The sequence below is a fragment of the Rhinatrema bivittatum genome, chromosome 2 (assembly GCF_901001135.1).
Source record: "Rhinatrema bivittatum chromosome 2, aRhiBiv1.1, whole genome shotgun sequence".
NCBI classification, from domain to species: Eukaryota; Metazoa; Chordata; class Amphibia; order Gymnophiona; family Rhinatrematidae; genus Rhinatrema; species Rhinatrema bivittatum.
Window position 1 is genome coordinate 25,257,225 of NC_042616.1, and position 13,947 is coordinate 25,271,171.

Sequence of the window (13,947 nt, forward strand, 5' to 3'; positions counted from 1 at the left end):
CCCAGATCAGAAAACTTTTCTCTTTCTCTGGGAACCCCTCCCCCCCAAAAAAACCCCCATCCCAACCCTTTAAATTAATTAACAACCCCCACCCTCCTTACCCACCTCCAAGACCTGCCGACTTAATTTACTACAACCCCCCACCCTCCTGACCCCCCCAAGACCTGCCAAACGTCCCTGGTGGTCCAGCGGGGGGGTCCAGGAGCGGTCCGGGAACGATCTCCTCGGCTTCGGGCGTCGGCTGCCAGTAAACAAAATGGCGCCGATGGCCCTTTGCCCTCTCCATGTCACTGAGACCGACCAATAGCAGCGGTCGGTCCCAGTGACATAGTGAGGGCAAAGGGCCGTCGGCGCCATTTTGATTACTGGCAGCCGACGGCCCTTTGCCCTTACTATGTCACAGGGACTACCGCTGCCATTGGTCGGTCCCAGTGACATAGTGAGGGCAAAGGACCGTCGGCGCCATTTTGATTACTGGCAGCCGACGGCCCAAGCCCAGGAGATCGCTCCTGGACCCCCGCTGGACCACCAGGGACGTTTGGCAGGTCTTGGGGGGGTCAGGAGGGTGGGGGGTTGTAGTAAATTAAGTCGGCAGGTCTTGGGAGAGTCAGGATGGTGGGGGGGGGGGGTTTGTTAGATTTTTAGTTTTTTTTTATATTCGCTCCATAAGACGCACATACATTTTCCCCCCACTTTTGGGGGGAAAAAAGTGCATCTTATGGAGCGAAAAATACGGTACTCCAAGGTGGATTCTCTGACACCATATGAGAAATTTGATTCTGAAGCTTTTATCTCATTCACTACATGTAAATGGTTACTCATGTGTGAATTCTCTGATGTGTTTTCAAACTACCCTGCTGATTAAAACATTTACCACATTCAACACATGTAAATGGTTTCTCTCCCGTGTGGATTCTCTGATGACATTTGAAGATTCCTATCCTACTGAAACGTTTCCCACACTCACTACATGTAAATGGTTTCTCACCTGTGTGGACTCTCTGATGGATTTTCATTTCTTCCTTTGTCTTAAAGCATTTTCCACACTCACAGCATGTAAATGGTTTCTCTCCTGTGTGGAGTCTCTGGTGACATTTGAAGTTTTCGTTGCGACTGAAACTTTTCCCACACTCACTACATGTAAATGGTTTCTCTCCTGTGTGGAGTCTCTGGTGACATTTGAAATTTCCCTTCCTACTAAAACTTTTCCCACACTCACTACATGTAAATGGTTTCTCTCCTGTGTGAATTTTCTGATGGTATTTCAAGACCCATTTATGAATGAAACTTTTCCCACACTCACTACATGTAAATGGTTTCTCTCCAGTGTGGATTCTCTGGTGACATCTGAAGTTTCCGTTCCGACTGAAACTTTTCCCACACTCACTACAGGTAAATGGTTTCTCACCTGTGTGGACTCTCTGATGGATTTTGATGTCTCCTTTTGTCTTAAAGCATTTACCACACTCAAAGCATGTAAACGGTTTCTCTCCAGTGTGGATTCTTTGATGGCTTTTCATTTCTCCCTTTGTCTTAAAGCATTTACCACACTCAGCACATGTAAATGGTTTCTCACCTGTGTGAATTCTCTCATGGTGTTTCAAATCCCTTTTATGAATGAAACGTTTACCACACTCAAAGCAACTAAATGGTTTCTCTCCAGTGTGCATCCTGTGATGGCTTTTCAGGTCTCCCTTTGTCTTAAAGCATTTATCACAATCAGGGCATGGAAATGGTTTCTCTCTTGTTTGGCTTTTTAGTTGTCCTGTGAACATTTCTCTCTCATTGAAGATTTTGACACCATCAGTACACATGAATAATTTTTCTTCTCTCTGTGATTTTTCATTTAGTATTAGGTCTTGCTTTTGAATTATGTTTTCTCCTCTTTCAGAAGATGGAAATGTTCTCTCTTCTGTCTCCATTTTCTGGGGATTTAATAAAGAGAACTCAGAACTGTAAGATTCCTCATCTTGAGGATAATGAAAGGATCTCTTACCTGTGTGTGTGCTTTGGTGTATCATTAAGGAGCTCCTGCTAGAAAAGTTTTTCTTACATTCAATACAAGTGAAAGTGCTCTCTTGACTGTGGATTCTCTGGTGTAATTTCAGGGTTTCCTTCTGTTTGAAACATTTTCCACACTGAGAACATGGAAAAGTTCTCATTTCTGTGTGGGTTTTCTGGTGCAATATAAAATGACATTTCCTAGCAAAGGTTTTCCCACAGGTGTTACAGTGAAAGGATTTCTTCCCTTCCTCCTGTCGCTGGATGGGTTCAGAAGTCATTTGATCCCTGTTACTACTCTGGAAGGGTCTCTCTGCTCTCAGGTGTCTCTGGTGCTCAGGGATGGCTGTGAGCTCCCTGCCACTTCTCTCCCATGCAGTGACTCCATCCACTGAGTCTCCTGCAGGGTCTCGCTGCTTCTTCTCCGATTCCTGCTGACTTTGGCTCGTGTCTCCCCCCTCAGTCTTCTGGGAAAGATTCTCAAAGACATTTCCTGATTGTCTTGGTGTAAGTGCCAGTACTATAGGGTGTTCTTCTTGATTCTCCTCCTTCTTCTCTTCCTGTATGACTTCATTGGCTGCTGGATATAAAAAGAAAGAATTAATCATGTGTCAGTGTCAGTGACAATGGAATGGAAAGCTATCAATGACCTGGGATCAGACTTTTTAAAGATCACACAATGACTGCATAGGATCTCTAATATTAGAGATTTTTCTAACGAAGCAAAAGCTTCAGGAGATGCCTGTGAGAACTCCTGTGTGATGTCTTTATACAGTTCCTATGGTTTGTTTTATTTATATATTTATAAAACTTATACCCCGCCTCCTCCAATGCAATCGTTCAGGGTGGATTACAAAGATATACGCACATTCAATCACAAATAAAACAGAACAACATAATATAAAACTGTTAAATTAAAAACATTTTTAAACAATAACATTTTCAAATACTTTCTGAACTCTTAAATCACCCTCCATCCTGAACTCAACTGGAAGAGCAAGAGAAAGTAAAGGCTTTCTTACGTGTTAGTAACAATCAGTACTCATGAGCAGAGGGAACAGAAGCATCCCTGTCCCTTCAGCCCTCAATGATATCGGTGGCTCATAACCTTCTAACTTATAAGACATCAAACACTTTATTTCTGAATATTACCATCAGTTTCACCTAAGAGCGACTCTGCACAGGAAGCCAGTGAAGATCCTTTAACACAGGAGTTGGGATCATACCTACCCCTGCCACTAATGATGTGACATTTTTATCCGAGCAGCAATAAAGCTGTTGTAATACAGGAACACTGGAGATAACACAGGTCCCTCCTTTAGGATTCCTGTGGGTCTGGTTCCTCTGGGCTTATCTACTATTATATTTTTTTAAATCATTTATTATTATCTGCTTATAGTGGATCTACAATACTAATCAGATTACAATAACAAATTAAAATAATAAGAAACCACATTTAATATACAATAGCATATCTATATCTAAAGCACAGATCACTTAAAAATCTCTCACATCCCTAACAATTCCATCTTTTCTATTACATTATATAAATAAAGTAGTTTTCCAAACTTGTGTGTCTGCATAATTCACTTTCTTTTTATTGAGGAAAAGTGATCTCAGGTATCAACACAAAGAGGAGATCTCAGGGATGGGAGAAAAAGAGGTTGAGGGGACCAGGCATGGGAAGGGGAGAGGAAGAAAGGAGCAGGCATGGGGAGGGGAGAGGGAGAGAGGAACAAGCATGGGATGGGAGAGGGAGATAGGACCAAGCACAGGGAGGGGAGAGGGAGAGAGGACAAAGCATAGGGAGGGGAGAGGAAGAGAGGACAGGCCTCGTACACCTATTGCTAAATCCAGCCCCATTTGGACATTTCTGGTGTAGAGTTGATCCAGGAAAAAATGACTTAGTAAAACATCCCATGTATTTATTAAAATTAGAGATAATGCAATCCTTACCTACAGAGCTCAGGCTCTCATAATTCTCCTTCACATCCCTGTAAAGCTCCTTCTGTCCTTCATCTAAACAACCTCCTTCCTCCTGAGAGAAAGAGACAGTGAGGTCCTCAAATGTCACCGGCACCTGAAACACAAACCAGAAACACTCAGGAACACTTGGAGGGGTTCAGCTGGCTTTAATCTCATAACATTTTATCATGGAAGAGGGGGCACTGCCAGACTTGTTTTACTCAGCTTTTTTTTTTTTTTTTTTTTTATAAAAGTTTTTATTGGCAATCAAAGCTACAACATAGTAAAAAAACAGAACAAGAACCGGAAACATGAATCAGAACTCAAATACAAATGAAGTCGTAGAGGTCCATGCACGAAAAGATAAAACCTCAATTGACCAATTTTCATACAGTGTATAAGTATATCCTATCCCCAAAACCCACCCCCCACCCACCCACACACACACACAACGGGACATCGAAATACAAGTGTGCAAAACAAAAAAAAAAAAAAAAAGATAAAATGAGGGTAAGATAAGAGTAAGAGTAGAAGGACTAGAAAGGGGGAAAAGTAAGGAGGACAACAGCTTGAGGAAAAATCGCCCAATATGTCCAGAGTGAGGCACCCCAAACTGAAGGATCATGGAGGCACATGAGACATACTAGGGAAAAACCAAAGGCCGAAAAACATCAGTAAGCTCCAGGGAGCCTCATAAACGCTCAAGAGGAAGGAGCATGGGGAACTGAGAGTGCCTGAGACCCAGGCCAGTGAACATAATGAACCCATATTTTCTCAAAAATACCCAAACGATCCCTAAGAACAGCAGTAAGTCTACTGAGTTGATAAAAGGTGTGTAACCTATGTTGTATTTTAGCCATGTTCGGCACTGTGGCCCCTTTCCAGTGTAATGCAATTTCCGAGCGAACAGCAATAAAAACATGTGTCAAGAACCTCTGAGTGTGTTTATTGTGTCCGGGAACTGGAAGGCCTAAGAGCACATGCCAAGGCTCAGCTGCTATCGGGTCCGGGATAAACGTGGACAACCAATCGAACACCTCCCGCCAAACAAGAGCAATCTGCTGGCATTCCCACCATAAATGGTAGTAGGTGCCAGTGATCCCGCACCCCCTCCAACAGCAATCCGATAGGGATGGGCGATACTTATGTAATTGGACCGGAGTATAGTGCCATCTATATATAAGTTTATAACAGTTTTCCTGGAGACCCACCGACACTGAGCATTTATGAGCATTAATATATATAGCATCCCAATCCTGATCGTCCAGCTGACACTGAAAGTCCCGGTCCCACAGACCACGATGACGGGGGGGATCCCTTGCCAGTCCATTAAGAATGCCATACACTTTAGAGATAACGCCTCGTATGGTGGATGCATTCTTGCAGTAGTTTTCAAAAAGGGTACCCTTTAATGTCAAGTCACGTCCACGAAGGCCCCGCTGAACAAAATAGTGCAGCTTTGCATAATGCAAGAAATCTATCGCAGGCAAGGAGTACATTAAGCAAAGCTGATCGCGAGTCAAAAGAGCCCCTAACTGTTGGACTTGGAACAAACAAATAAGGCCCCTAGACGCCCACTGACTCAGGGTCGCCGAGTTATCCTGGGTAGAATATACTGTGTTAGACCGCATATGGGTCATGGTAGAGTATTTCTCAGGACCAACAAGGGCAAGTTTCCAAGTGCGCCAAACACGAAGAGTCGTGCGGAGCGCAAACGGAAGATAGAGGAGTGGTCCCCACGTAACTTTGGGTTGCCAGGGTAGCGCAGATATGGGGAAATCCCCTAGAAGTGACTGTTCTAAATGCACCCACTGTGGAATGTCATGAGAGCGATGGATGGCAACCAGAGCTCGCAGTTGCGCAGCGGAATAATACCATAACAAATTTGGTAAGTTAACACCCCCCCTGAGTTTTGGACGATACAACGTGTTCCGTGCCACCCTCGGAGGTCGCTTGCGCCAAATATAGCTGCACAAAATTCGTTGCCATTGTTTGAGAACACTGGTGGGTAAATAAATGGGAATAGTGGTAAAAAAATATAAAAATCTGGGGAGGACATTCATCTTAATGACAGCCAAGCGGCCCAACCAGGAATGCATTTGATTCTGCCAACTACGTAAATCCTGCAGTATTTTTTTTATAAGAGGGTCATAATTCAGGGAGAATAATTGACTGTTGGAAGATCCCAAGCGAACCCCCAGATATTTCAGGGCAGGCTGGGCCCATTTAAACGGAAAGGCTTGTTCTATCAGTTGTGCCTCTGAAGGCAATAGAGTTAAATTGAGAAGTTCTGATTTATCATAGTTCACTTTCATGCCGGAGACGGCAGTGAACCGACCCAGCTCTGTCATAACACCCCTAAGGGACGTTTCCGGATCAGTAAGTGTGAGCATCACGTCATCCGCAAAAAGGGAAATTTTAAAATGACGACCGCCCTTCTGTACTCCCACTATATCCTTGGATTCCCGGACGGTCGTGGTGAAGGGTTCTAGGAACAGAGCGAACAAGAGAGGGGACAATGGGCACCCCTGCCTTGTGCCCCGATTAATGGGAAAGGATATACCATAACCCCCATTCGCCTTTACCTGAGCCAAAGGATGGTCGTATAGTTTCGCCAACCAAGACATAAAGGAGGAGCCAAAGGCCATGGACTGCAAGGTTTTAAATAAAAAGGGCCAGTGAACCAAATCAAAAGCCTTCTCGGCATCTAAGGAGAGAAGGACCGCTGGCTGCCGCTGAGTGTGTACCAAATCAATAATGTCCACTATCCTCCTAACGTTGTCCGCCGCCAGACGACCTGGTACAAAACCCACTTGGTCATTGTGCACTAAGGTGGGCAAGACCCCATTAAGCCGTACTGCTAAAACTCTGGCCAACAATTTAAGGTCTATGTTAATTAGCGAAATGGGTCTATATGAGCTGCATTTAGTGGGATCTCTACCCGGCTTGGGAAGCACTGTTATCCCTGCGGTATTGGAATCACTACCGAGAGAGGCACCCTGTAAGAGAGAGTTAAAGGCGTCCGTTAGGGGACCCACTAATATATGTGCAAATTTGCGGTAGTAGGAGCCCGTGAATCCATCGAGGCCCGGGGCCTTGCTTGGCTTTAAGAGTTTGATAGCCTGGTGGACCTCATCCTGGTCAATGGGTTTGTCTAAATATGCCCTCTGCGAATCCGTGAGCTTAGGTAACTGGACCGAACGGAGATAGTCATCGATAGCAGTGTCAGTTACCACGCCATCAGGGGCATACAACTGGGCATAAAATCTAGTGAAAGCTTGCTGGATACCATCAGAGGTGGTAATGTGAGATCCAGTCCCTAAATCCAATTTTTCAATAGTTGTTATGGCCCTGGCTGCACGCAGTCTATGCGCAAGATAACGCCCCGCCTTGTTACCCCCTTCAAAAAACTGTTGTTTTAATAAAAGGAGACGATGACTGATAGCTTCATCGTCCAGTGAGCTAAGTTGACTCTTAATTTGTAATATGCGTCGGTAGACTGATTGAGAGGAGGTGGCAATGTGTTGTTTAGTTAAGGCTTCCAGGTCGGACAGTAATGTAAGCCTAGACTGGGCCCTAGTTTTGTTACAATAGGCAGCCTGCGATAGAAAGTGTCCCCTCATGACAGCCTTAGAACACTCCCATATAAGCAAAGGACCAGTGCCCTCAGTAGTATTCTCCTGGAAGTAATGTTGTAAATGGGATTCCATTTTAGTGAGAAATCCCTGATCTTTAAGGAGACCCTCGTTAAGACGCCATGGTCGGTACCCTGGATCTGAATCATGGAGGGCAACCTCAATCCAAATGGGAGCATGATCAGACCAGGTAATGGGTTCTATCCCTGTCTGGAGTACTCGGGCCTGAATCTGCACTGAAACAAATAAATAGTCGATTCTGGTATAGCTGCCATGAGGATTAGAGTAGAAGGTGTAGGATCTAGAATGCGGGTAGCGTTGCCGCCAAATATCAACAACGCACCATTTGGTCAGGAAGCGACACCATCTAGTACGAAATCTAGTGGCTAGCCCCGCGCCAGTACTGTGATCCATTTTAGGAGACAAGGTGGCGTTAAAATCGCCTCCCAGGACCAGGTCCCCCTCCAAATGTTGTTGTAAAAGATGGTCAAGTGAACTAAGAAACGCCACCTGACCCGTATTTGGAAAATAAACGTTAAGGAGGGAAATAACACTGGTACCCACCCTAATCTGTAGAAAAATATACCTGCCCTGAGGGTCAGTAATGGTAAGCAGGACTTCATGCACACAGGTATTAGAAATCAGTATCCCCACTCCCACATACTTGTGAGCCTTGGAGCTAGCCGCCCAACATGCAGTAGAAAAATTTGGAAATGTCAGCAGCCGCTCATGGTGCCTACGCACGTGAGTCTCCTGCAGGAAGGCTACTCCCACCTTCTGACGCTGGAGCTCCCTAGCAAGTAACGAACGCTTGCGAGGGGTGTTCAACCCTTTCACATTAAGTGAGAGAATCTTAGTAGCCATTGGTCATAGGAAAACAGCTAACCAAGAAAGATAGTGAGATTTCCCCAACCCATTGCACAACCAAAGAGAAAAGAGATACCCCCATCCAAACCCCCTCCATCCAAAATAACAGAGAAAAAACAAATGCCCCCGTGTGTGTTCCCATAATTACACCGTATCCCAGCATCCGCCCCAGGGATACACAGATAATGGGAGCCGTGGTCTCCCGATATACAGCAGCTACAAACCCCCAAAACCCTCCCTCCCCTGAGCCCGCAGCCTAAAGTAAGCACAAAACAAAAACCTGAACAAGAAACCCACTTGCTTAACAAAAATGTAGTGTACCAGAAGAAACCACACATTCAGCCTGGCATGGTAATAAGAAAGGGTCTCTGGGAAAAAGTCAGTCCAAAAACAACAGCAAGTCCGCACCTCTGTTATAAAGCAGCAACACAGAAGTGAAACCCACAAGTGTAGAAAAAAAACTGTTCAAAATAAGATTTCACCCTAGGTCCTTCTGTGGGGAGCGGCGAACATCAGATTGCCTCCTCAGCCTCTTTCCCCCCTTGTCTGCTCGTTGCCAACGAGGGGTGGCGTCCAGTTTTCCCAGGGAAACCGCCATCTTAGGGACCTGGAACGTGGCTGGAATTTGTGCTTTTTGAAAGGCTTCCGCGGCATCAGCCAAAGTTTTAATCCTATAGGTAACTCCTTGAGCCTGAAAAAGCAGGCCAAAAGGGAAAGTCCAACGATACTTGATATCCTTGGAGCGTAACGCAGCTGTGGCCTCTCGCAAGGCATACCGTTTCTGAAGGGTGACGGGTGCAAGGTCTTGAAAGACTGAGATGGTCAGATTGCGCCAATGTATGTCCTTCTGTGAGCGAGAAGCAGCATACACCCTTTCCTTTATCAGAAAGCTATGAAAGCAGATGACTAAGTCACGGGGCTGCTGATCCCGGCGCTGACCCAGCGCACGGTGTGCCCGCTCCAAGCGCACCTCTGGGGGGGTCGGCCGGTGAGGCAGCGTTACTATCCGGGCCACCAAGGAGCAAATGCTGGCAGATTTGGGTAGCCACAAGCGCCGCATCGGAAAATTCAGGAGTCTCAGGGACGCCCCTTATACGGAGATTAGCCCTCCTGTTTCTATTTTCCAGGTCCTCTATTTTCTCCTGAAGCTCCAGAATATCAGACTGATATTGGGTGCCCTGAGTTTGTAGCGTGTTGAGGGCCTCGCCATGAGATTCCACCCGGGTTTCTACGTCATCGACCCTGTGCCCCATAGCCGCCAAATCTTCTTTTAGATCTGCTACAGATGCCATAATGTCCTGTTTATGCTGCTTCATATCTTTTCTGAGGTCCATAAACCATTGCCGTACCTCCGTTCTTGTGAGATAATCAGCTGTCGAGGGAGCAGCCCCGCCGGGCGCCAGCGCGCGCGTTTCCTCGGCCTCCTCACCTTCCCCCGCGCTGAAGTCGCCGTCCGAGGCGCCATCTTGCTCCGGATCCGGCGGTAATTTGTTGTAAGAAAATTGCCGAAGATCGGCTGGTTTTCGCTTGGTGGCCATCAAAAAAGGTACGCGGACCCTGAGTGCAAGTCTTCCAGGCAATTTCGCAAAAAATCTACCCGGTTCGCTGCCTTTGGGGCGGATAGCGGGCTCGTGGGGGAGCGGAGCTCAAGAGCTATGCGTCTGCTTTCATCGGCTGCGTTAACCACGCCCCCCTACTCAGCTTTTTAATCATAGGTCACTTGTACTTAAAGTTCATGGATTCTCCATATTGGAGCTATTGAATGCACTTATCTGAGTAACCATCCACAATGCAACGATGTCTCTTGCAGTCCGTAGTCTGTCCAATACTGCAATGTTTCGGAGTTAACTACTCCTTCTTCAGGATGACTCAGAGTTTAATATGTGGTGGATTAATGGAGAAATTACTAACCTGATAATTTCGTATTCCTTAGTGTAGAAAGATGGACTCAGGAACAATGGGTATAGTGTATTCCTGATAGCAGATGGAGTCAGATTTCAAAGCAGACGTAAGCCTACATATACCCGTGAGCATGCTCAGGTCTTTAATATTCTCTTCGAAAAGCCAGTGTGGATATAAGTTGCTTAATACTTGATTGACCTTGATTGACCTTGAACTGGTTCAACTGATTATATATATGTAAAATTTGAAACTAGAGACCGCCAGTGCATTGAAACAATGAACGCCGACACCTGGCAACTGCGGGTGTCTTGGATTAGAGGTAGGCCGTGGCTTACCCTTATTTGCTCAGTCTCGAGATTTGATATCCGAGGTTCTCTATTTCTGGAGCAGCCATGGGCGGGATGCTGAGTCAATCTGTCTACACTAAGGAAAACAAAATTATCAGGTAATTAATTTTTCCATTTCCTAGCTTGTAGCCAGATGGACTCAGGACCAATGGGATGTACAAAAGCTACTCCCCTACAGGGTGGGAGGCTGCCCGTGACCCACTTAGTGCTTCCCTTGCATAAGCTGTGTCCTCCCTGGCCTGAACATCCAGGCAGTAGAACCTGGAGAAGGTGTGTAGGGAGGATCACGTCGCCACACGACAGATCTCGACTGGCAAAAGCGGCTTGGTTTCAGCCCAGGAGCCTGGGCCCTTGTAGAATGAGCCTTGACCTGTAGAGGTAATGGTTTTCCTGCCTCTCTGTATGCTGCATTAATTACTTCGTTGATCCAGCTGGCTATGGTCGCCTGCGATGCCGCTTCCCCTTGTTCCTTCCCACTGTGAAGAATGAACAGGCGATCAGTTTTGCCCACAGGTCCCGATCTTTTCAGGTATCTGACTAGGAGTCTGCTGACATTTAGATGGCGAAGGAGGCGGAGTCTTCAGAATCCTTATGTTCATCTGAAGATGAAACTGGGAAACCACTTTCGGTAAGATGGAGTAGACCGTGCGTAGTTGTATGATTCTAGGCTTGAGTCTAGGGACGGTTCCTGACTGAATAGAGCCTGAGTTCGGAGATGCAACAAGCTGGAGCACCAAGGATGCCGCCTTCAATGTTAGGTGTGGTGGCAGACCACGAGTTGATCTGCAGGAAGTCTCGTCTAGGTAGAGATTCCATAGGGGTACCGGCCACTTTAGGGGTGGTCGGAGTTGTTTAACCCCTTTCTGGGAGTGGGATACATCTGGATGGGTTGCTAGTCTGATGCCGTCTACTTTGGCAGAGAAGCCGGTCAGTATGGCAAGTTGGAGCTTGAGGGAGTTGCGTGCCAACCCCTTCTTCATATCATCCTGCAGGAACTCCAGGATCATGGATTATTGGCTGTCCGCGAGAAAATCCCGTGGTTCTTACACTAGGCTTCGGATATTCTCCAGATCCAGATGTAAGGCAGGGATGAGGAGACCTTGTGTGCTGGAAGCAGAGTGTCCATCACGGCCTTGTGTAACTGTGATTCTTCAGGCTGGGCCTCTCAAGGGTCAAGACGTAAGAGAGAATCGAGACGAACCTACATGGAGGATCGGGCCCTGCTGGGTGAGATCCCTGTGTGGAGGTAGGCACAGAGGGTTCCCCGCAAGTAGTCTTCGCATGTCTGCGTACCATGGTCATCTTGGTCAATCAGGGGTGACTAGTAAACTAGTCCCCTGTGGTGCTCTATCTTGCGGATGACTCTGCCCAGTGGAGGTCATGGAAAAACATACAATAGGTCTTCCTGTGACCAGGTTTGGATGAGAGCGTCGAGTCCCCAGGGTTGTGGTTCTCATCTGTGACTGAAGAACCTGGGAACTCGGGCATTGAGCCGGGTTGCCAGTAGATCCAAAGCTGGGAGGCCCCAGCTATTTACTATCAGTTGAAGGGCTGTGGTCGACAGCATCCATTCCGCTGGGTGTGGGCTCTCTCTGCTGGAGTAGTCTGCTGAGACATTATCTTTTCCTGCGAATTGGGAGGCCGAGATCCCTCATAGATTTATCTCCAGCCCTGCCAAGAGAGGGTCTATCTCCATCCCCGGCTCTTGGTTCCTCCCTGGCAGTTGATGTAAGCCACTGTTGTCGCGATGTCCGAGACATTAGTCTGACTGACTCGCCCCGGAGTCTGTGGCTGAATCGCAGGTACGCTAGCCTGACTGCACGAGCTTCCAGGCAGATTATGTTCCATTCTGCCTCTTTCTTGTTCCCTTGTCCCTGGACCGTCAGTTCCTGACAGTGGGTTCCACACCCTCGAAGGCTCGCATGATCCGGTTCAGTAGGGATAGGCTTACTCCTCTGCTTAGGTGGACTTCCTGTAGTCACCATTGGGGTTGAGCCTGAACCTCTGCTGGTAGATGGAGGTGAATTGGGTAGTCCTGGGACAGTGGATTCCATCGTGACAGTAGGGAGCACTGGAGCGGTCGTGTGTGGGCACTTGCTCGCGGAATGACCTCCGGGGGTTAATGCCATGAGGCAGCAGGCTTGAAGGTAGTCCCATACCTTGAGGCATGCATTGGTTGTCAATTGTCATGATTGTTACTTCAGTTTTCTTCTCCTCGGGGGAAGGAAAACTGTTCTGTTTGGTGTTCATGACCCATCCGCACTCCTGCAGTAAGCTCTTGACTCTGCTGGTCACCTGCCTGCTCTCCTCCGAAGATTTTGCCCTGATCAGTCTGCCGTCCAGGTGAGGATGTACTAGGATCCCCTCCTTCTTCAGTGCTGCTGCCACGACCACCATGATTTGGTGAAGGTCCTGGGGGCAGTTGCTAGGCCCAAGGGAAGCACCCGGGACTGGTAATGGTGATCCAGTATCGCAAAACGCAGGAAGTTCTTGGAGGAGAAGTCCATTAACGGCTATTAATCAAGTTTACTTAGGGAGTAGCCACTGCTATTAACTGCATCAGTAGCATGGGATCTTCTTAGTGTTTGGATAATTGCCAGGTTCTTGTGGCCTGGTTTGGCCTCTGTTGGAAACAGGATGCTGGGCTTGATGGACCCTTAGTCTGACTCATTATGGCAATTTCTTATGTTCTTAAGTACTGGTGATCCTGATGAACTGGGATGTGAAGATAGACTTCGGAAAGGTCCAGAGAGGTTAGGAACTCTTCCGGTTGTACTGCCATTATAATGGAGCACAGGGTTTCCTTGTGGAAATGTGGCATCCGTAGATGACTGTTGAAGTTCTTGAGATCCAAGATGGGTCGGAATGACCCTTCCCTTCTTGGAAGTGATAAACTAGATGGAATAGCGCCCAGTAGTTTGCTAGGGCGTGGGCACCGGAATTATTGCCTTCAGACTGAGTCGTCTTGTTAATGTGGTTTCTACTGCCAGTCTCTTCAGTGGGAGTGGCAGGGTGATCTCATAACTTTGTCTTGATTGATGCAGCGGAATTCCAGAGAGTACCCCTCTCGAATGATATTTAGGACCCATTTGTCCGACGTTATATCGACCCATCTTTGGTAGAAGAGGGCAGTCGACCCCCTATGGCTTCTTCCTGTGGATGGGTCGGTCTTTTCTCATGTGGGGTACGGCTGGAGCCTGTCCCCCAGTCCTGCTCCACTCTTGGTGTGT

General features: G+C 47.1%; 1 protein-coding gene across 4 annotated transcripts in view; it reads right to left on the bottom strand.

Moving 5' to 3' along the window:
- Positions 1–612: 612 nt before the first annotated feature.
- The window catches only part of LOC115083701 (oocyte zinc finger protein XlCOF6-like), a 90,156-nt gene continuing 76,821 nt past the window's right edge, over positions 613–13,947 (bottom strand). For 3 of the 4 annotated variants that reach the window (XM_029587671.1, XM_029587672.1, XM_029587669.1), the window contains 2 exons: positions 3,958–4,081; positions 613–2,581 (listed from right to left, as the gene is read on the bottom strand). In XM_029587671.1, the coding sequence (XP_029443531.1) occupies positions 819–2,581; positions 3,958–4,081 (1,887 nt within the window). In that variant the 3' untranslated portion in view covers positions 613–818. The remainder of the gene's footprint in view (positions 2,582–3,957; positions 4,082–13,947) is intronic. The other variant, XM_029587670.1, reaches the window with a different exon arrangement.